At 44.3% G+C, this 24,788-nt stretch overlaps 1 protein-coding gene across 1 annotated transcript in view; it reads right to left on the reverse strand.

Annotated features, from left to right (window-relative positions):
• Nucleotides 1-8,358: 8,358 nt before the first annotated feature.
• The window catches only part of LOC112074941 (ERC protein 2-like), a 46,635-nt gene continuing 30,205 nt past the window's right edge, over nucleotides 8,359-24,788 (reverse strand). The window contains 7 exon segments of the mRNA XM_070440721.1: nucleotides 8,359-10,608; nucleotides 11,007-11,207; nucleotides 11,538-11,608; nucleotides 12,500-13,138; nucleotides 13,570-13,717; nucleotides 14,008-14,168; nucleotides 14,487-14,619. Of these exon segments, the coding sequence (XP_070296822.1) occupies nucleotides 11,582-11,608; nucleotides 12,500-13,138; nucleotides 13,570-13,717; nucleotides 14,008-14,168; nucleotides 14,487-14,619 (1,108 nt within the window). The 3' untranslated portion in view covers nucleotides 8,359-10,608; nucleotides 11,007-11,207; nucleotides 11,538-11,581.

Raw genomic sequence — 24,788 nt, forward strand, 5'->3', positions numbered from 1 at the left:
TTAACTCACCAACACGTTCATTCGGACGGATGCCGTGGCCTCATGCACCAAACCAGTACATCCCTCATAACTCTCTCCTCCCAATTTCTCCCTTAACTCCTTACTGTCTCTTCGTCACTCACCTCCAATCCGCCCTCACCGGCTCCTACGGTAAGCAGGAGAAGTTGGCTCACGTCTCCCGACTGACCCAACTACTACCGAGAGCCCCCCCCTAAGAAATTTTTGGGTTTGACTTACGGGCTTCCAGCCTTGTTTCCGTGCTGCCTCCTCAATCGCCGCCTCTCTGCTTTCGCTGCCTCCAGCTCAGCTTTGGGGCGCGATATTCTCCTGGTTGAGCCGGGTCCTCTCCGTCCAATATTTCCCCAAGTCCACGAGTCCGCGATCGCTGTTGCGCTCTCTCACGCCGCTTGATCCATGGTTGTGGTGATTCTGTAACGGGTGTCCTCCTCCTCTTCAGATGAAGCGGAGTAGGGATTGGACCAAAGTGCAGCGTGATATTTGGACATAATGAAGTTTATTAAAGTACTGACGAAAACCGAAAACACTTCAACAAACTACAAAATAAGAAAACGACGTAGACAGACCTGAACATGGAACTTACATAAATGCACGAAGAACTCACGAACAGGAACGGACTACATCAAACGAACAAACAAACCGAAACAGTCCCGTGTGGTGCAACATACACAGACACAGAAGACAATCACCCACTAACAAACAGTGTGAACAGCCAACCTATATATGGTTCTCAATCAGAGGAAACGTCAAACACCTGTCCCTGATTGAGAACCATATAAGGCTAATTACAAGTGACCTAAACATAGAAACACAAAACATAGAATGCCCACCCCAACTCACGCCCTGACCAACTAAACACATACAAAAATAACATAAAACAGGTCAGGAACGTGACAGCTTTAAATTTTTTGAAACAAGTTATTTTTTAAATTTCACTTCACCAATTTGGACTATTTTGTGGATGTCCATTACATGACATCCAAATAAAAATCAATTTAAATGACAGGTTGTAATGCAACAAAATAGGAATAATGCCAAGTGGGGTGAATACTTTTGCAAGGCACTGTAATTGGATATTTGTAAACAAAATAAATATGTTCTCTAGAGAACTAACACACCTGTTGTAGGATTCATTATGGCGCCAGCCGTCAAACCTGAGGAAAACAGATCAAAGGAGCAAGAACAAAGGTAGCAGTCAAAAGATCATCTTATTCAGGGTAATAATTTAATCACAACAACAGTGTTCTGTTACAAATCATCAGGAAACAAAGATAGAAGTGGAACAGCTGTATACATGTTTAGGCCTACCTGCTGTAATAGTTGTTGGATCACTAATGTGAACTTCCACCAGATCTAAGAGTATTTGGGATTTACAGTAAATGTGTTTTTTAGTTTGTGGGTCAGAATGAATACATTAATACTAAGAAGATTGTAAATTCAAAGGGAAGTCAGATCATGAAGACCTGCAGCACTGATAGATTTGTTTAGATCATGACTCACCTGTAAAGCTGTACCCATCACTACGTGGAGAGAGAGAGTTTGGTCCTAAGCTCACTCTGTAGTCACAGCTCACCTCCTTACTCCTCACTGACTGTAGATGTCTGATCAGATCGTCTTCGGTCACAGAGAATGTACAGTACCATTGTTTGGCTTTTCGGGATTTCTTTTTCCATATCCGTGTTTTCAAGAATGGCTTATTCTTCTCTCCAACATACAGGTTACAGTTGGTGTCGTTACCAGCAGGTCCAGGAATCAAACAGGTGATGATGAAATCCTCCTCATTACGACTGGTACTAATCACTGGTTTCTGAACTGTGAAGTAGAACACACTACTATGCATATCTCATTCTGTCTGTATATTATTGTATGTTCCATTTTCACAACGAAAGCTTAAATGCAGATATTTATTCAAATTATGGATCTATGGTTTACATAACAATTACAAACTTTAAAAAGTGTTTTTTCTCTTTAATAATTAGACAATATTCAAATGAAACTGTTCATACTGACAAATAATATGTCAAGCACATATCTGTTTACTGTAAGTCAAGCACATTAATATATCTGATTACTGTAAATCAAGCACATTAATACAGTGCCTTCAGAAAGTATTCACACCCCTTGACTTTTTCCACATTTTGTTGTGTTACAGCCTGAAATGGATTAAATTGAGATTGTGTTTGTCACTGGCTGACTCACAAAACCCCATAATGTCAAAGTGGAATTATGTTTTTTTAAATTAAATCAATGAAAAATGTAAGGCTGAAATGTCTTGCATCAATAAGTTTTCAACCCCTTTGTTATTGCAAGCCTATCAGACGTCAGGATAAGACCCAGATGCAGACAGTTCGAAATAACAAAAGTTTATTTACAAAACGAGTCCGTAAGGTACAGAAAGGCAGAGGAAAGAGGAGACAAGAGGTTTAATCCTTGATACATGGAATGTGGGATGTATACGGTGGGTGCGGGGCAACAGAAGACAAACAGCAGAGGGGTTAAGGATCTTGGAGATGGGGAAAGGGCCGATAAAACGGGGGCAAATCTACCCGGAGGGGAAAATCCCGAGTGGACAGCCATACCCTCTGCCCAAGGCGATAGCGGGGAGCCGGGGCCCACTGGTGGTTCGCCTGTCGACGATACCTGGAGGTGGTCTTGAGAAGAGCAAACCGAGCGCTCTTCCAGGTACACCGACAGCAGCGGACGAACATCTGGGCCGAGGGTATGTTGACCTCACCTCTTCCTCCTGCTCCGCGAAGAGCGGGGGCTGAAAACCCACAGAGCACTCGAAGGGGTCGAGCAGGGAAGGGTGTTCCGACCGTACTCCACCCACACGAGTTGCTGGCTCCAGGTGGTGGGGTTGGTTGAGACGAGGCACCGAAGAGTCGTTTCCAGGTCCTGATTGGCACGCTCCGACTGGCCGATGACCCAATGAGTCTGCAGAACTCCTTCAAGAACCGGGATGAGAACTGAGGACCCCGGTCGGAGACCATGTTCACCGGAAGTCCATGGATCCAGAGGACGTGCTGCAACAGAAGGTAGCTTGAGGAGGGGAATGAAATGGGCGGCTTTGGAAAACCTGTCCACAACCGTGAGGATAGTGGTGTTGCCATTAGACGAAGGGAGACCAGTGACGAAGTCCCGGGATATCTGTGACCAGGAACGGTGAGGGACAGGAAGAGGTTGAAGGAGGCCAGCCGGAGCTTGTCAATCAGTCTTGTTCTGAGCACAGACAGTGCAGGCGGCAACGAACGCGGAGACGTCAGGGACCATGGTGGGCCACTAAAGCATTGTCTCACAAAGGCCAGGGTCCAACAGGAGCCAGGGTGGCAGGCAAGCCTGGAGGAATGAGCCCATTCCAGGAGTGGGGAGCAGGCAGAGTCTGGGACAAACATCCGGTTAGCCGGGCTCCCCCTGGGGTCCGGCTGGGAACGCTGCGCCTCACGGACCTGGTTCTCTATTCCTCAGACGAGGGTAGCCGCCAGGCACGAGGTAGGAAAGATGGTCCGAGGGTATAGATGCGGGGCTATAGCGGCGTGAAAGCGCGTCTGGCTTAACATTCTTAGACCCCGGGCGTTAGGAGATGGTGTAGTTGAACCGGTTGAACAACAGGGTCCATTGAGCTTGCCTGGTTTTGAGACGCTTGGTGGTGCGGAGATATTCTAGTTTCTTGTTGTCCGTCCACACTATGAATGTAAGTTCCGCCCCCTCCGAACCAGTGTCTCCACTCCTCCAATGCCATCTTCATCGCGAGTAGTTCTCGATTCCCCACATCATGATTCTTCTCCGTGGCGTTAAGACGATGGGTCCAGGGCAGAACGCTTGGACAGGATTACAGAACGCTGTATTCGCTGCCAAAGGTGATTCTAACATGTATTGTTGCAGGGGTGTGAAATCTTATGTAAATTAGATATTTCTGCATTTCATTTTCAATCAATTTGCAAAACATGTTTTCACTTTGTCATTATGGAGTATTGTGTGTAGATGGGTGAGAGAAAAAAATATTTAATCCATTTGGAATTCAGGCTGTAACACAATAAAATGTGGAATATGTTAATTGTATGAATACTTTAGGAAGGTACTGTATATCTGAGTACAGTAAGTCAAGCACATCAGCATCCATTTGAACAATAATATCTTACCAAGAATAGTGACAGAGACAGGCTCACTGTGAGTCGATGGAAAGTGTGTCTCTACAGTGTAAAAATATCTCACACAGAGAAACAGTGAATGACATCTCCATACTGAACTAGCCTTTCACTTAACAGATTGTCAGCAAGTTTCCTTTAATGGTGTAACTGAAATAGTTAAATTAGCAAAACTACTGCAAAACTAACGTGTGTTGATGTTACTTTACCATCCTTAACAATGTTTTCTCACTAACCTTGAGCTTGGAGAAACAAAACAGCATCTAGAAAGAAATAAAACAAGCATGTTACTCATTCTGGGAGAAAAAAACTATCCTTCAAATGTCTTTGTGTGTCCTCTGTTTACATTCACATTGCATTCATACAGATACAGTACATTGGTAAATGGAGACTGTTCATTAGCAGTAACAACTCAATCACACAGTACATAATGACTTCCATTACACAGGCTGGTGTATCTTGAAGCAAACTATACATGTGATGTAACATAAAGTTGTGTTGTTAGAGAATATATGAAATATAACACTTACAGTGGAAGAAGACGACTGAAAACAGGAGACCAGCGCTGTGGTTGATCAACTCCATTTTACAGAGACCATCTGTGTCTGGTGGGCAGACTGATGAACTGTGTCGTTAAACAGTCATCATAAGGAAGTGTTCAGTCACCACAGGAAAACCACATGAGCGGGTTTAAAACAATATGTTCTAAGTACAGAGACCAGCCTACACACAAGTCAGAAAGAAAGTCACCTTTATTGAATGTATATAAACAAGCTGGCCAACACTCAATAGTAATATTCTGATACAGCACATATAATAGAAATGTCTGGGGCACTGGAGACAGCCTCCTAAAAACACCAAACATGACACACAGTATCCATGCTGAACACAACTCTCTCTCTCTCTGCCATAGAGGGTTTCACCACACATTTCCTCTCTCTCTCTCTCTCTCTCTCTCTCTCTCTCTCTCTCTCTCTCTCTCTCTCTCTCTCTCTCTCTCTCTCTCTCTCTCTCTCTCTCTCTCTCTCTCTCTCTCTCTCTCTCTCTCTCTCTCTCTCTCTCTCTCTCTCTCTCTCTCTCTCTCTCTCTCTCTCTCTCCTCTCCTCTGCCATAGAGGGTTTCACCCTGCTCTCTCTCTCTCTCTCTCTCTCTCTCTCTCTCTCTCTCTCTCTCTCTCTCTTTCTTTCTCCTGCAATATAAGGTTTTGCAACCCTTCCTCTATCTTTGACTCTTGCACTCGCGCGTGCGAACAAGCAAAAACATATACAGTACACAGACACGTACAAACCCACACACGCACACTTTATCACACACATACACACAAACACACACACACATTTCATCATTTCTCTCACACACATACACACACACACAATCTTTCTCACAGATTTACTCCCGCAACACCACAAAAACATGCTTCCTCTTTCATAACACTGCACAGGCTGCCTACTGGGGGGACAGGACAAGTGAGGAGACACACCACTCTCAAACACAACATCACACCGTCACCATGCAAATGCACTTCATGTATGACGACTGGAGCACCATGGGAAATAAGCCCAGGTTCACACAAGTAATGACTCAACATGCTGGATACACATTTAACTTGTTCCTAAATCCTTACTGTACAGAACACATTTACTTATACACATAGTACAGTCCCAAACTGACATATTCAATAAGCCGAACTGAAAAAAAAGTCTAACTTAAAGATTTGAATCCACAATATGGGAAAACAGCTCCACCGCCGTTATTGTTTTTGTTTTGTTAACAAAGAAGAGGTGGGGAGCGTCACGCGTCAAGGTAAAAAACAAAGGTTGATATGCTGCTGTTCTATCACGCGTGCAATGATGTCAGAGAGAAACAAACAGTGTTGCAGTAACTACTTTGTTGTTGTAATATCCCAAACAGACCTGGCAGTTTCACCATTACGGATTCCAGCTTTAAATCTACAAAAGTAAAAACCCAAAAGATAACAAAAATGTTTCTGCCATTGGTCACAGTGTTTTGTTTGATCCAATGGTTTGCATTTTCAACATCATACCATAAATCAAATGCAACTCGTACAAGACAAAGAAGGTGAATCTGTCCGCCTGTATTAGGCTTCTCATACTCCTATTCGAATCAGAAGGCCTTTTACTCCCTTGATCGCTATTGGTGAAGTCTGTTGTCTTTAACTCCTGGGTCATGTTCATTAGCCGCCAAACGGAAGAAAAATCTAGTGAAACAGGGAAGGACTACCTGGACTTGTCCAATTTCATTTTATTAACATTTATTTAACTAGGCAAGTGAGTTAAGAACAAATTCTTATTTTCAATGATGGCCTAGGAACAGTGGGTTAACTGCCTTGTTCAGGGGCAGAACAACAGATGTTTACCTTGTCAGCTCAGGGATTTGATCTTGCAACCTTTACGGTTACTAGTCCAATGCTCTAACCACTAGGCTACCTGCCACCCTAATAAGAAACATTCATTCTCATTTTGCGTTGCAAAGCGTTTTAAAACATTGCATGCCCTAATGAACACAACCCTGGAGTATGTTAACTGATAGGCCACTGATGACTGCACATCAAGATCTCTGCATAGAAGACAGGAAAATATCCCCAGACTATGACTCTGACTTGGCACATCACGTAAAAATCTGCATGCATGGGCACAAATGAACTGTTCAACGTTTTCTACCATGTTCTATTTACCAAGTGCTGTACAGTCACTTATCATGGTAGGAGAACCCATGCTTTATCTATTCAGTAGTAAAGGACCTGAAAATGGGGGATTCTGAATCCGTTCCCCCTGATGGCTACGTTCAAAATATCCAGGTTAAGACAAGAAGATTCTAATATCCCATAACTCTTTGCACCAATACTCAACAAGGGACCCGCTTCCGCATTCGGAATGACTGGGAGTGAATGGTAGCAACACAGAAAGTTTGCCATCAAAGTGAAAAATAAACACAACTGTAATGAATTTCAGCTAACTACTCCTTGAATACATAGCATAACTGCTTTACTGTCATTCTATTCATTTAGATTTTATTACTGGACTTCTTGACCGCTGGTCATGTTTCAATGCTAATGTGGAATCCAGCAACATCGCTGGTGCCATTCATTTTTTATTTTTGAATGTTTCCACATGGAATTATTACATTGTCTTAACCTTCCCACCTTCAACAAAGCCTGATGGTAAAGTGAGAGGTTTTTAACTCCTCTGTCCATGTGCTTTTCCATCTCTGACATTGTAAACACAACATCCACACACTGTCTTTTTTTCAATTTGATTTAATCGGAACTTGTAATTCTTGGGCAATGAGAGGATGAGTTGTGAGATTCATGTCCTGTCTGAATTCTATGTTGAAGCTGACAGACAAATGGATACAGAGGTGACGTTGGTAAGTGGATCACTTTTTGTATGGTACCCGTTGGAGGACACACACACACACACACACACACACACACACACACACACACACACACACACACACACACACACCACACACACACACACACACACACACACACACACACACACACCCACCAAAACATGAGGGGGTTAGTGGTATAGTGATGAAGGGGGGTTAGTGGTGGTAGTGATGGAGGGGGGTTAGTGGTAGTAGTGATGGAGGGGGGTTAGTTGGTGGTAGTGATGAGGGGGTTAGTGGTAGTAGTGATGGAGGGGGGTTAGTGGTAGTAGTGATGGAGGGGGTTAGTGGTAGTAGTGATGGAGGGTTTAGTGGTAGTAGTGATGGAGGGGGGTTAGTGGTAGTAGTGATGGAGGGGGGTTAGTGGTAGTAGTGATGGAGGGGGGGTTAGTGGTAGTAGTGATGGAGGGGGTTAGTGTAGTAGTGAATGGAGGGGGGTTAGTGGTAGTAGTGGATGGAGGGGGGTTAGTGGTAGTGATGGAGGGGGGTTCGTGGTAGTAGTGATGGAGGGGGTTAGTGGTAGTAGTGATGGAGGGGGGTTAGTGGTATAGTGATGAGGGGGTTAGTTGGTAGTAGTGATGGAGGGGTTAGTGGTAGTAGTGATGGAGGGGTAGTGGTTAGTAGTGTATGGAGGGGTTAGTGAGTAGTGATGGAGGGGGTTATGTAGTAGTGATGGAGGGGGGTTAGTGGTATAGTGATGGAGGGGTAGGTGGTAGTGATGGAGGGGTTATGGGTGTAGTGATGGAGGGGGGTTAGTGGTGTAGTTGATGGAGGGGGTTAGTGTAGTAGTGATGGAGGGGGGTTAGTGGTGGTAGTGATGGAAGGGGGAGGTTTTGCCAAATAGAAGGGTTTTTGTTGTTCTCTACACACTCAACTGCCATGTATGTCACCACATCTGGATACACTGGGACAATGACATTGACAACAAACAAACACACAACACTGAGACTGGATAAAGCATCTGCAATGACGGAGTCACTCCAACCCTCCACTTTAACAATGGTAGTGATAGTCCTCACTGCCAAGTACAAGTTTCAGAAGTACTGATCCTAGAGTGAGTGTGTGTGTGTCTCAAAAAATATTTCTCACGCTGTAGCAGGAATGTAAGATCTCTTCTAAATGAGAATGAAATAGTCTTCTTTCCTTTGGATTGTGTCTCAAGGTTTCTTGAGAGCCAGTCTGTTTTCATACAGGGAATGTTGAGTGCTGTTTTTTTTCTTGTAATGTACAAAACAGAGGAAAGTCACAAACGTTACTCCACACACTAAATACGTTGTTTTTTTWAAATCCTTAGGCTAGTTAAAAAATAAAAAAAAACATGTATTTTTATCCTCATTCTTTTTTTCCTGGCACAATATTCTGACCACATAGACATGTAGACTATAGACCTCTTTCTATATATATCTATAATATGTATATAATATGAACGAGGCACAAGGCCACCTTGTTGAGAAGAACAAAAACGAGTCACTAGGCTTGGGTTTGGGTTAGCACAGACTATGACTGCTGAAAGAGAAGAAGAGAGGATGAGAAAAGAGGTCATGAAGAAGAGGAGGGAGTAGGGAGACGATGAGCCGGAGAGAGGGCTATAAAGGTATGGCAGGAAATCTCATACACCTGGGTGTCCATGGATGCCATTACACATATAAAATCTCTCCAGCTGATCCTACGTACAATYCAGTCTTCTACAGTTCATAAGCAAGCCAGGTTATGGGATCAACATCCCTATTTAGTGACATGGTTGCACAACATCCAATGGCCGTGTCCCTTGGCTGTGTCTCTGGTTGAACATCATGTTGTGAGCACCAGTGATCTAAAAGCACCATTAGAAGTATCCCTGAAACAGGGGAGGAGAAGGTGCATAGGTGCATATAATCATGTAATCTGATTGGTGTATGTTCTGAAAATACCATTCTGATTGGTACTGGTTTAAGACATCTACATGCTTTTGATTGGTGCCCTTGACTCATGACTGGATAAAAGCTGCATAACTAGTTCTGATATCTGCATAGATTGGAGTTTTAACTGTGACATCAACTGAGGTAACAGGATAGATACACAGTTGGAAGCCCCAAGCCCAAAGGCCCAGCAAACCCCTGGTACAGGGCCATACCCATAAGGCCATGCCAGACTGCACATTAACGGCACAAGTAAACCTTCAGTACTACAGGCAAGGCCAGTGGCTGCTCATTGGTCAGATAAGAGCTGTAGTTGGTGCCTATTGGTCTGATAAGAGCTTTAGTGGGTGCCCATTGGTCAGATAAGCGCTGTAGTGGCTGCCTATTGGTCCAATAACAGCTATAGCGGCTGCCTATTGGTCAGATAATAGCACTAGTGGCTGCCTATTGGTTCCTCTTCCTTGTTCTGATGCACTTAACACAAAACACTTATAGCCATAGTCAAGTACTGCAGATGAAACACACTCAAGAAAAGGTAAATAGAAGATAAAAGTAAGTAGCACAACAATTTAAAAGTAATCTAAAGCTGTACCTGTATGGCACTTCATAACATATGTGGGAAGAGAGCAGGCTATCTCTGAAAAAGAAAACTACAAAAAACTACATATGAGTAAAATAAGCACTGTGAAGACTGTCAGTAAATAGGGAGGAGACTGACAGGCAGGGGAGCCAATCAGAGCCAGCCGGGAATGAACAGGGCAGGGCAAATCAGGTAAACAGCGCAGCTCAGGTAAGCAAGGTGGAGTTAGGAGAGTGAACCAATTAGACGTAGGTTGGTGAGAATGGGGGGGGGGGAAACAGGTGAGCTGAGCAGCTTGACAACTGGGCCAGAGTGGCTGTGTGAGTTTGGCTGTGTGAGCAGGACCACGGAGCTGAGACCAGACAGCTCATCTGTCTGTCTGTCTCTGTTTGTCTGAGGGGGACCCAGTCTGTCCAACCCAGTTTAACTTCACAGAAAGCACCTCTGTGTCTGTGTAGGGCCACTCATCCTCCACAGAGTCACTCTCAAAGAGCTGGCCAGTTTCTCCAATGTCTGTAGAGTGCTCTTCACATGATGGCTCCTCAGTCATCTGTAAAAATACACATAATGGTGTAATTAACACTACAGCCGTTCCTGTCCATTTACAGTGATTGTCGAATGAACACTAAACAATAACTCACAGTGCTTAATTCTATATCTATCTATCTATCAATCAATCAAATTTATTTATATAGCCCTTCTTACATCAGCTGATATCTCAAAGTGCTGTACAGGGGACTAGGATTGCAAAATTCAGGTATCTTTCCCAACATTCCCAGGTTTTCCTGAAAGCCCAGTTGGAATATTCCTGGAATTAAGAGGGAATAATCAGGAAATCCAGGAATCTTCCAACCGGGATTTCTGGAAACCCAGGGGATTCTTTCCAAAAGTTACCCCTAAAGGGGACCCTCCAAATCAGGTGTTACTGAATCTAGAAATAAGTTTTACCTGCTCAACTATCAGTCTCCTCGTCTGGCCTTCCCACCTGCTTCATCCTTCCTCCTCTTCATCATCTTCCTCATCCTCAGTAAAAAATAAAGGCCCCATTATGAAGTGTGGATTGTGTGGCGGTAAAAAATGTTTGGTCAGGTAGTCAATGTGTTTCAGCATCATGGCATGGCTGTGCTCCTCCAATAGTGACTGAATCATCTAGGATCCAGAGAGATGAACGGAGAGAGAGAGCGAGAACGTGCGAGGGACAGGCAGGATGTGCGAGGGAGAAAGAGAGAGAGGCAGGAGCGAGGGAGGCAGCGGAGGAGGGAAGAGGGAGAGGGACCGGCGAGGAGCCGAGGAGGGAGGAGGGAAGGAGAGGAGGACACGTCGCGGAGGGAGGAAACAGGAAGAGAGAGCTCGAAAGATTATCATCAGTCAGTCTAAACAAATAAATCCACAGCACACAGAGATTTGGAACAGAACTGAAGAGAAAACAGGAAGTGAAAGCGAAAAGGTACGAAAAAGCAGTGTTTCAAAACATCTCACCCCTCAGAACAACATCAGAGCTTTGGTTGTCATCATTGGCACGATCATGCCCAAATGCCCTCCTCGTCATCCTATTGGTGACAGTGTTATAGGTCGGCAGAAAAAGTTAGCAGGAAGTGAAGAAAGGGTTAACAAGAGTTAGCATAGGTCAAAGGTTATTATATGACAGCATGTCATGAGTAGATAAATATGCAGGAGAGAAATGATTGAAAGCACTATATTAAGAGTCATGATAATGTTACACTGTATACAGGATTATTATAGAGAAGAGCAAAGGCATAAAGGCATTGTAAGTCTGGTTTTTGCTTGTCAATCCAATCCAATCTGCATTGCATAGGTTAATTAAAGGCCCACTCTGTAATATTTACAGACAGTATTGGTTGAATGGGTTAACAGTGGTCAGCTTGATCCAGGCATGAATGTTGAGCAAAGCTGAGAATAAACATTGGGTCTATTTTGACCTCACACCAGGAAGGCCCTGCAGTAGAGCGGTCATAGGGCCCTGGTCAACAGTAATGCACTATAGGGAATGGGGTACCATTTGAGACACAGCCTTAGAGTTAATCTAAACATAGATTTAAACGCACAATGCAACAGTCTAGCCATTAGACCACCACACCACAACGAGGATAGGAAACAGAGGGGCAGCCTGCTTTTTGTCTAATAGCGTTCGCAAAAACATCTGTAATTGCAAAAACATAATGGCAATGCAATTCATTCTGAGTAAATACGAGAATATGGTTTGGAATAAGTAAATTATGTGCACCACTTTAGTAGCTACAAAGAGTTAAAGCCTTACAATCAGAGTTCTGGGCCCATGGTCATAAAACATATCAGTTTTGCCTTTTAGATCATATGATTATATGGACAGGGGGGACCTGATCCTAGATCAGCACTGCTGATCTGAGATGCTTTATAAATCCAGCCCCTGATTGTAAACACAAGAAAGGGAGACATGTGACCTGGTCGTGGGAGGGGCGGTGGCTGGCATGGGGGGGTCCTCTGGCAGGCCCTGGTCCTCCGCGGTGGTGTGGGGGCGGTTGGCGGGGGTGGCCACCTTGCTGTTGCGGGGCATGGGGAGGGTGATGGGGGTGCTGCTGAGGGTGTTGGGGGTGTGGGTGCTGGGGGTGGGGGGCTTGCTGCAGGGGGCCGTGAGGGTGCTGCTGTGGGTGCTGTTGGAGGTGGGGGTGCTGCTGCTGTGGCGGAGGCCCGTGAGGATGCTGTCCTGGGTGGGGGTGTTGTTGTTGTTGTGGGTGTGGGTGCTGGGGTTGCAGCGGGTGCTGGGGCCGTGGTTGGTGTTGTTGGGGCTGTTGGGGGTGCCCCTGCGGGTGCTGTTGGGGATGAGGGGGGTACTGCTGTTGAGGCTGCTGAGGGTGAGGGTGTTGTTGGGATGGGGGCTGGGGTTGCTGGGGGTGTGGGGCATGGGGGTACGGGGCGTGCTGCTGCTGGGGATGTGGAGGGTGCTGGTACTGGGGCTGGGGCTGGGGGGACTGAGGCTGGAGAGCCGGTTGGGGTTGCTGGGGTAGGGAATGGAAGGGAGGATGGGGGTGGTAGTGGTCGTCTTCATAGTTGTCTGCCATCAGCTTCATCCTGCTCTGTGTCTGTGGAACAAAACACAGACATGTAAGTTCTACAATTTAACACGAGAGACCCAAACACTAAGTTAGTCATTATGAATGGAAGGAATTGATCGAGTTAGCAGCGAGAGAATAGCAACTGAGTAGCTGAAATATGCTTATAACGGAACAACTGCTGCTATCGTGAGCAGGTCCTTCCTGCAAAAGAGACTTTTTGGATCTCAATGAGACAAACCTGTGTAAATAAAGGCAGGGTTGGAGTCAATTCCAAATTCAGTCAATTCAGGAAGTAAACTGAAATTCCAATTCCAATTAAATATTTCAAATTCTTTTCAATGAGAAAGAAATGGAATTGCCATTTCAGTTTAATAACTAAATTGACTTAATTGAAATGGAATGGACCCTGAGTAAAGGTTGAATAAAATGTCTACCTGAGTTGTGTCACCAGTCCTGACCTGCTGTTTTAGCTGGTGCATCAATCTGTCCTTCTCCCTCTTCAGAGCCAGAACCTCTTCCTGGGTCTTCTTCTTCCCAGAGGCAGACAGCTCTAGCAGAGCGATGTTAGCATCCTTCTCACTGATGGCTGCCAGCAGGGCCTGTTGTCTATAGACAGACAAGAGAAAAAGATACCAGTCAGCACAGCTGAGACAAAACATGCATCTTTCCCACATATGAAGATAACATAATTTACCATTTCTCACTATTTACGTGAAACAAAAAAGTATTGACATGGCGTTTGAGCATTCACACGACAAAGCCAGTTTTTCTTTATATCCTTTACCTATTTGAATGATTTGACTGCAGCTCTTTTGATTACCATTGTTAAACAGAATATGAACATGAATATGAACATGTTTCATTGCTCTGCTGATGTACGACATCCCATGACTTACTTCATCTCCAGGATCTCCTCCAGCTGTTTCCTGCGCTCCTGTCTCATGTTGGTCAGGTGACCGTCCCTCTCCTGCAGGGACTGCTGGGTAGACGAGAGGCGCTGCTTGGTGGCATCCAGCTCCTGTCTAGTTCGCTCTAGGGTGTTCATCATCTCCTCCAACTGACACACACACACACACACACACACCTAGGAATTACAGACATACTATATTTTCTATGTCTCTCACACGCACGCACGCATGCACACACACACACACGCACACACACACACACCTAGGATTACAGACATACTATATTTTTCTATGTCTCTCACACGCACGCACGCAGCCACGCACGCACGCACGCACGCACGCACGCACGCACGCACGCACCACACACACACCACCACACACACACACACACACACACACACACACCACACACACACACACACACACACACACATACACACACATACACACACACTTTTTAAACAGACCTTCAAATGGTGACCAAGGTCCATGGTGTTGTCTTTTCGAGGGTCCCCCATTATCTGACCAGGCTTCTTTTCCCCCTGGGCGCCCAGTTTGAGGTTGGGACCCCCCTTCTTAGTAACCTGCTCCTTGGTCTGCCTGGATGGAGAACCACAGATTATGTCAGAATTCAACTCTCTATCATACTAGTCACCGTCTTACCACATCACTAGCCGAAAAACTGGTATCAATGGTTCATACGTCCCCTTGAGGCATTACTAAGGCATTAGTAATACTTTGTCTACTGTACTTTATAAGTAAATATAGACACACAGAACTCACATACCACACATACAGGTTTGGGTAGGTTACTTTCTAAATGTAATATGTTACAGTTACAAGTTACCTGTCCAAAATTGTAATCGGTAATGTAACTTTCAGTTACTTTGAGATTACTTTCCCTTTAAGAGGCATTAGAAGAAGACAAAAACATATATTACCAATTGAATGAAATCTATTGCAGGATAAATAAATATTATAATTTACATAGCTGGCTATTAATGGATGTTGGATTTTACTTTATGGGTTGGTTACGTAGGCTTCTTCTAACCCATTGCTTTTTACAACAGATAATAATACGATTAGGCTACACTGTAAAAAGTGTCAGATTTACAATCATTCCAATTAATGTAATATCCTTTGATCTTTAAGAATATGACTTAGAAATCTGTAAATACTGTTTATACTATGAAACATTTCAGGAGATCTCAGTTGGGGTCTCAGCTTACTGTTCAGAGTTAGAATAGTAGAATACACAAGGTGCAATTTAGAACTGTGGTTGTGCATCAGCAGTTTTCACTTGTTATGTCAATCACTGATTGTCACTCAACTAGCCATGTCAGCTAACAATTTTTAGATTTGTAAGTTAGTCTATCCAATTATCTAAACTTGTATTAATCATGGCTGACTACCGACTGGGCACACAGGGCACGTACCCAGGGGCCCTGACCTCCAGGGGGCACCCATCGATTTTGTTAGTCACTCTCACTCAGATATAATTTACATGGCATAAGTCGAGGCAAAATGTGTAGAATTGCAGGTAACTAGCCCTGAATCAGTTACCCAACCAATGCAGGGCCCCCTAACTTCTCTCCTCCCCACATCTGATGATTAGCAGAGCGGCAGCAGGCTATCTACACTCATAGAGAGCAGGCTCCTGTGGTTGGCGGTTGCAGTAAAAAAAAAWATATATATACACATTTCCATTTTTCTCTGCCTCAAGGGCCCCCTACGGGCTTGGGCCCCGGGGCTTCAGCTCCTGTAAGCCACTGCATTAAGCAGGCCCTGGATCTGCACTATGCAGCTGTTGCAAGAGCACATTTTTCACTGGCTGTCCACTGGTTGCAAAAATAATAATTGGTAGGCAGCTTAAACTTCTTTAGTTCAACCACTATTGGGTTAAAATACACATATACATTTGTGAACAGCCACACACTACAAACACAATCCGTTAGGTGCATAAAGCTAAATGAGAGAGCAGCAGTGTGATTCACTTGAATTCGCTATGTAGATGTCAATAATAACTGATATCCTTATCGCCGTAGACTACACCACTACTGTCATCCTTACCTCCAAGCCTTTATTCAAATTGGATTATCCTTGAATGCCTTTGACAGCAGTCGCACCATTGTAAGACATAGCTTGGACTGTAGCCTATAAAAGCCTGTTCCTGCTCTTTTACCGCGATCCATCAAATACATTTAGTGTGTCATCATAGTGGTCTCTGACTTGTGGTGAGACTCGCTAAGGTGGAACAAACGTAAATGTGAGTCTTTTTTTTCAATGCTGATTTGAATGTTGTGAGTAAACAGAAAGGTGTCAAAGATTTCTTTCTCGCAAACTACCTTTATGAATTTAAAAGTATTCCTAGAAGAAATCATCATTTTTCAAAAGTATCTGAAGTCTGATAACAATATTTTTTCTGATAACGTAACGGATTAAAGTTAGTTGCACACATATACAGTTGAAGTCGGAGGTTTACATATTTAAGTTGGAGTCATTAAAACTTGTTTTTCAACCACTCCACGAATTGCTTGTTAACAAACTATAGTTTTGGCAAGTCGGTTAGGACATCTACTTTGTACATGACACAAGTACTTTTTCCAACAATTGTTTACAGACAGATTATTTAACTTATAATTCACTGTATCACAATTCCAGTGGGTCAGAAGTTAACATACACTAACTTGACTGTGCCTTTAAACAGCTTGGAATATTCCAGAAAATTATGTCTTGGCTTTAGAAGCTTCTGATAGGCTAATTGACATCATTTGAGTCAATTGGAGGTGTACCTGTGGATGTATTTCAAGGCCTACCTTCAAACTCAGTGCCTCTTTGCTTGACATAATGGGAAAATCAAATGAAATCAGCCAAGACCTCAGAAAATTTAAATTGTAGACCTCCACAAGTCTGGTTCATCCTTGGGAGCAATTTCCAAACGCCTGAAGGTACCACGTTCATCTGTACAAAAAATAGTACACAAGTATAAACACCATGGGACCACACAGCCGTCATACCGCTCAGGAAGGAGACGCGTTCTGTCTCCTAGAGATGAACGTACTTTGGTGCGAAAAGTGCAAATCAACCACAGAACAACAGCAAAGGACCTTGTGAAGATGCTGGAGGAAACAGGTACAAAAGTATATATATCCCCTGTAAAACGAGTCCTATATCAACATAATCTGAAAGGCCGCTCAGTAAGGAAGAAGCCACTGCTCCAAAACCGCCATAAAAAAGCCAGGCTACGGTTTGCAACTGCACATGGGGACAAAGATCGTACCTTTTGGAGAAATGTCCTCTGGTCTGATGGAACAAAAATAGAACTGTTTGGCCATAATGACCAATGTTTGGAGGAAAAAGGGGGGGCTTGCAAGCTGAAGAACACCATCCCAACCGTGAAGCACGGGGGTGGCAGCATCATGTTGTGGGATTGCATTGCTGCAGGAGGGACTGATGCACTTTACAAAATAGATGGCATCATGAGGGAGGAAATGATATGGATATATTGAAGCAACATCTCAAGACATCAGTCAGGAAGTTAAAGCTTGGTCGCAAATGGGTCTTCCAAATGGACAATGACCCCAAGCATACTTCCAAAGTTGTGGCAAAATGGCTTAAGGACAACAAAGTCAAGGTATTGGAGTGGCAATCACAAAGCCCTGACCTTAATCCGATAGAAAATGTGTGGGCAGAACTGAAAAGGTGTGTGCGAGCAAGGAGGCCTATAAACCTGACTCAGTTACACCAGCTCTGTCAGAAGGAATGGGCCAAAATTCACCCAACTTATTGTGGGAAGCTTGTGGAAGGCTACTCAAAACGTTTGACCCAAGTTAAACAATTTAAAGGCAATGCTATCAAATACTAATTGAGTGTATGTAAACTTCTGATCCACTGGGAATGTGATGAAAGAAATAAAAGCTGAAATAAATCATTCTCTCTACTCTTATTTTGACATTTCACATTCTAAAAATAAAGTGGTGATCCTAACTGACCTAAGACTTGGATTAAATGTCAGGAATTGTGAAAAACTGAGTTAAAATGTATTTGGCTAAGGTYTATGTAAACTTACGACTTCAACTGTATGTGGGTGATACAAGGCGACTGTTAGACTCATTAGAAACACATGCAGATGGACACAACATAACACAATAAAAATGTACACAAATATATATACACACTGAACAAATTATAAACACAAGATGTAAAGTGTTTTTCCCATGTTTCATGAGCTGAAATAAAAGATTTTCCACATGCACAAAAAACATATTTCTCTCAAATTTTGTCCACAATAAGTTTACATCCCTGTTGGTGAGCATTTCTCCTGCACCAAGATAATCCATCCACCAGACAAGTGTGGAATATTGATTGAACAGCATTATCATTACACAGGTGCACCTTGTTCTGGGGACAATAAAAGGCCACTCTAAAAAGTGCATTTTGTCACATAACAATGCCACAGATGTCTCAAGTTTTGAGGGAGCTTGCAATTGGCATGCTTACTGGAGGAATGTCCACCAGAGCTGTTGCCAGAGAATGAAATGTTTCTTTGTCTACCACAAGCCGCCTCCAATGTAATTTCAGAGAATTTTGCAGTACATCCAACCGGCATCACAACCGCAGACCACGTGCAACCACGCCCGCCCAGGATCTCCACATCCGGCTTCTTCACCTGCAGGATCGTCTGAGACCAGCTACCCGGACAGCTGATGAAACTGTTGGTTTGCACAACCGAAGAATTTCTGCACCAACTGTCAGAAACCATCTCAGGGAAGCTCATCTGTGTGCTCGTCTTCCTCACAAGGGTCTTGACCTCCGAGAGCAACAGTTCTGCGTCGTAATCGACTTCAGTGGGCAAAATGCTCACCATCGATGGCCACTGGCATGCTGGAGAAGTGTGCTCTTCACGGATGAATCCCAGCTTCAACTTTACCGGGCAGATGGCAGACAGCGTCACGCGGACGAGCGGTTTGCTGATGTCAACATTGTGAACAGAGTGCCCTGTGGTGGTAGTAGGGTTATAGTATGGGCAGGCATAAGCTACAGACAATGAACACAATTGCATTTCATCGATGGCAATTGAATGCACAGAGATACTGTGTCAAGATCCTGAGGCCCAATCAAGATCCTGAGGCCCAATGTCGTGCCATTCTGGAAGCTGAAAATGTCTCAGTTCTTCCATGGCCTGCATACTCACCAGATATATCAGCCATTGAGCATGTTTGGGATGCTCTGGATCGTGTATGACAGCGTGTTCCAGTTCCCGCCAATATTCAGCAACTTCGCACAGCCATTGAAGAGGAGTGGGACAACATTTGAATATGTGTATTCCCAGTCATGTGAAATCCATAGATTACGGCCTAATGAATTTATTTAAATTGACTGATTTCCTTATATGAACTGTAACTCAGTAACATTTTGAAATTGTTGCATGTTCAATTTATATTTTTATTTAGTATATACAGTGCATTTGGAAAGTATTCAGATGCCTTGACTATTTCCACATTTTGGTACATTACAGCCTTATTCTAAAATGAATTAAATATTTTTTTCCCTCATCAATCGAAACACAACACCCCAAAATGACAAAGCGAAACAGGTTTTTAGAAAACATAAATACTTTATTTACATAAGTATTCAGACCCTTTGCTATTTACATTTACATTTAAGTCATTTAGCTGACGCTCTTATCCAGAGCGACTTACAATTTGGAAAGTTCATACATATTCATCCTGGTCCCCCCGTGGGGAATGAACCCACAACCCTGGCGTTGCAAGCGCCATGCTCTACCAACTGAGCCACACGGGACCGCTATGAGACTTGAAATTGAGCTCAAGTGCATCCTGTTTCCATTGATCATCTTTGATGATTTTTTTTGCTTTGTCATTATGGGGTATTGTGTGTAGATTAATGAGGGGAAAAAACAATTTTATCCATTTAAGAACAAGGCCGTAACGTAAAAAAAATTGAAAAAAGTCAAGGCGTCTGAACACTTTCCGAATGCACTAATATACACTCAGGTTAGACATACAGGTACTGTAATTGACACTGAAATTTGAATGCAAAAACAATGAACAGCATTCAGGAGAGATACAGATGAGATAAAGACAAGTCCATTCTAATACAGTATGTTCAGAGATCTCTGAAATGACTCACAGGTTTAGGCACCAGAGTTACAATAGTAGGGGGGAAGTCGCACCTCTCAGGTGTAGGGATGGGGATGGTGGTGGGGAGGGGGGGATTCTAATGGAGGTTCGCTACTTACCTGGGAGCTAGGCTGCAGGTGGAGAAGAGGAGGAACAGGAGGAGGAGGTGTAAGGAGGGATGGCAGGACAAGGGGAAACAGCAGACAGAAACAGGAGACAGGAGAAGAGTAAGGAAATGTAACATTAGAATCATAACAGAAAAGAAGGACAACAGAGGACCCATAACCAGAATAGAGTGTACACAATCAGAGACAGACAGGGAGAGATCATCATCATCATAAGAGGCACCAATGAGAGACAGTCACTGGAAAACACAGACACAGCTAACGTGGAATGCACAGGATACACCTTCTCCTCTGACAGCCAGGTTACAGCCCTGTATGTCTTTGTATTAGCTGCTGGCTGCACAGCCTGTGAGTGCGGGCTGGGCATGCAGTCAGTCAGACAGAGGGGACAGAGGACACTAGCCATGATAGAGAGAGGTGGAGTGAGCGAGGGTAGGCTAGGAGGAGGGGAGGGACAAGAGAGCTAGTATAGCTAAACAGCAAGGAGGAGAGGAGACCAAGTGGGCAAGGCAGCAAGGGAACCAGTCAAGGGAGCCATGGCAGACAGCCAGAAAGAGGGGGACCAACCAAACAATTGGGGGGGGGGGGCATATAGTACATACAGACCCTACCTACTAAACAGCTCACTCACTGAGCAGAACACTGTTGACCTGGAGGACAGCAGCTCTAGTCATGCAGGCCAGGCTACTAGGCTGAATGCTAGCCTTTACATTGGGCACAGCAAGCTAGACAGGGAATGGGAGAGGGCAGGGAGATCAGGGCGGAGGTCAGTGTAGAGAAGGTGGGAATCACTGTTAGTAGTAGGGTGGGGGTATCGAAGCAGTGAAGGGTGAGGATGGTTCTGGAAGAGGGTTAGGGATGGAGGTATCAGAACAGACAAGGGTGAGGGGTGGAGGTATCAAAACAGAGAAGGGTGAGGGTTCTGGGGGAGGGTTAGGGGTGGAGGTATCGGAACATCGAATGGGTTGGATCTGAGGGAGAGTTTGGGGTGGAGGTGGGCAGATGGGGGGCAGGAATGAGCAGGGGAAGCAGCGTGCTCACAGCAGTAGAAGGACTAAAGACAGGACCTTGCTACTCTCTTAGAAAAAAAGGTGCTATCTAGAACCTGAAATGGTTCTTTGGCTATTCCAATACAGTCGTGGCCAAAAGTTTTGAGAATGACACAAATATTCATTTTCACAAAGTCTGCTGCCTCAGTTTGTATGATGGCAATTTGCATATACTCCAGAATGTTACGAAGAGTGATCAGATGAATTGCAATTAATTGCAAAGTCCCTCTTTGCCATGCAAATGAACTGAATCCCCCAAAAACATTTCCACTGCATTTCAGCCCTGCCACAGAAGGACCAGCTGACATCATGTCAGTTATTCTCTCGTTAACACAGGTGTGAGTGTTGACGAGGACAAGGCTGTAGATCACTCTGTCATGCTGATTGAGTTTGAATAACAGACTGGAAGCTTCAAAAGGAGGGTGGTGCTTGGAATCATTGTTGTTCCTCTGTCAAACATGGTTACCTGCAAGGAAACACGTGCCGTCATCATTGCTTTGCACAAAAAGGGCTTCACAGGCAACGATATTGCTGCCAGTAAGACTGCACCTAAATCAACCATTTATCGGATCATCAAGAACTTCAAGGAGAGCGGTTCAATTGTTGTGAAGAAGGCTTCAGGGCACACAAGAAAGTCCAGCAAGCGCCAGGACCGTCTCCTAAAGTTGATTCAGCTGCGGGATCGGGGCACCACCAGTACAGAGCTTGCTCAGGAATGGCAGCAGGCAGGTGTGAGTGCATCTGCAAGCACAGTGAGGCGAAGACTTTTGGAGGATGGGCTGGTGTCAAGAAGGGCAGCAAAGAAGCCACTTCTCTCCAGGAAAAACATCAGGGACAGACTGATATTCTGCAAAAGGTACAGGGATTGGACTGCTGAGGACAGGGGTAAAGTCATTTTCTCTGATGAATCCCCTTTCCGATTGTTTGGGGCATCRGGAAAAAAGCTTGTCCGGAGAAGACAAGGTGAGCGCTACCATCAGTCCTGTGTCATGCCAACAGTAAAGCATCCTGAGACCATTCATGTGTGGGGTTGCTTCTCAGCCAAGGGAGTGGGCTCACTCACAATATTGCCTAAGAACACAGCCATGAATAAAGAATGGTACATCCTACGAGAGCAACTTCTCCCAACAATCCAGGAACAGTTTGGTGATGAACAATGCCTTTTCCAGCATGATGGAGCACCTTGCCATAAGGCAAAAGTGATAACTAAGTTGCTCGGGGAACAAAACATCGATATTTTGGGTCCATGGCCAGGAAACTCCCCAGACCTTAATCCCATTGAGAACTTGTGGTCAATCCTCAAGAGACGGGTGGACAAACAAAAACCACAAATTCTGACATTACTCCAAGCATTGATTATGCAAGAATGGCCTACCATCAGTCAGGATGTGGCCCAGAAGTTAATTGACAGCATGCCAAGGTGGATTGCAGAGGTCTTGAAAAAGAAGGGTCAACACTGCAAATATTGACTCTTTGCATCAACCTCATGTAATTGTCAATAAAAGCCTTTGACACGTATGAAATGCTTGTAATTATACTTCAGTATTCCATAGTAACATCTGACAAAAATATCTAAAGACACTGAAGCGGCAAACTTTGTGAAAAATAACATTTGTGTCATTCTCAAAACCTTTGGCCACGACTGTAGGAGAACCCTTTGAAGAACCCTTTTTGGTTCCAGGTAGGACCCTATTGGGTTCCATGTAGAACCCTTTCCCCAGGAACCAAAAAGAATTCCCCTATGGGGACAGACATTATGGAACCCATTTTCTAAGAGTGTACAGAAGCTACACAAAACAGCCAAAACACAAAAGGCCACAGACAAAAGTGTGTGTGTGCGTGTGCGTGTGCGCGATGCGTGTGTGTACTGTGTGGTGTGTGTGGTGGTGTGGTGCTGGTGTCGTGTGTGTGTGTGTGTGTGTGTGTGTGTGTGTGTGTGTGGTGTGTGTGTGTTGTGTGTGTGTGTGTGTGTGTGTGTGTGTGTGTGTGGGTGTGTGTGTGTTGTGTGTGTGTGTGTGTGTGTGTGGTTAATTAGTGTCCTGGTTATTGTCTATGTGTAAGGTATATGGGATCTGTACTGCATTTGCTACAGATCAAGTTGTGTATGTGATTTTAGAGTGTGGGTCAGAACATTCTCCTGGTGAAACTTTGGTCATTTTTTAGGGTTAGGGATGGAGGTGGCTTCTTCAGATCCCATAATGGTGCTCTGTTGTAATGAGAGTGAGTTCATGGTAAAGGGAGGGAACAGGGCATACAGACTGTCAAATTAAATATCATCCAGGAAATGAAAAGAAATACATATGATTCAGTATATACAGTGCATTCGAAAATTATTCAGACCTCCTGACTTTTTTCCATATTTTGTTAAGTTACAGCCTTATTCTAAAATGGATGAGTTCGTTTTTTCCCCTCATCAATCTACACACAATATCTCATAATGACAAAGCAAAAAACGTTTTTTTTTTTTTTWAATTTCAAATGCATCAAAATAAAAAAACTGAAATATCACATTTACATAAGTATTCAGACCCTTCACTCAGTACTGTGTTGAAGGCCCATTGGCAGCGATTGTAGTCTCCCTTTCTTCTCTGCAGATCCTCTCAAGCTCTGTCAGGTTGGATGGGGAATGTTGTTGCAGTCATTTTCAGGTCTCTCCAGAGATGAACTATCAGGTTCAAGTCCGGGCTCTGGCTGGACCACTCACGGACATTCAGAGACTTATCCCGAAGCCACTCCTGCATTGACTAGGCTGTGTGCTTAGAGTCGTTGTCCTGTTGGAAGGTGAACCTTCGCACCAATCTGAGGTCCTGAGCGCTCTGGAGCACGTATTCATCAAGGATCTCGCTGTACTTTGCTCCGTTCATCTTTCCCTCGATCCTGACTAGTCTCCCAGTCCATGCCGCTGAAAAACATCCCCACAGCATGATGCTGCCACCACCATGCTTCACCGTAGGGATGATGTCATGTGCCTTTTACTGAGGAGTGGCTTCCGTCTGGCCTCTCTACCATAAAGACCTGATTGGTGGAGTGCTGCAAAGAAGCAGCACTCCATTTCCACAGAGGAACTCTGGAGCTCTGTCAGAGTGACCATTGGGTCCTTGGTCACCTCCCTGACCAAGGCCCCTCTACCTCGATTGCTCAGTTTTTCCAGGAGGCCAGCTCTAGGAAGAGTCTTGGTGAATCCAAACGTCTTCCATTTAAGAATGATGGAGGCCACTCTCTTCTTGGGGTTCTTCAATGCTGCAGAAATTGTTTGGTACCCTTCCCCAGATATGTGCCTCGACACAATCCTGTCTCAGAGCTCTATGGACAATTCCTTCGACCTCATGGCTTGGTTTTTGCTCTGACATCTACTGTCGACTTTGGGGCCTTATATAGATAGGTGTGTGCCTCTCCAAATCATTTCCAATCAATTGAATTTACCACAGGTGGACTCCAATCAAGTTGTAGAA

Source organism: Salvelinus sp. IW2-2015, unplaced genomic scaffold, assembly GCF_002910315.2.
Source record: "Salvelinus sp. IW2-2015 unplaced genomic scaffold, ASM291031v2 Un_scaffold2882, whole genome shotgun sequence".
Classification (NCBI taxonomy): domain Eukaryota; kingdom Metazoa; phylum Chordata; class Actinopteri; order Salmoniformes; family Salmonidae; genus Salvelinus; species Salvelinus sp. IW2-2015.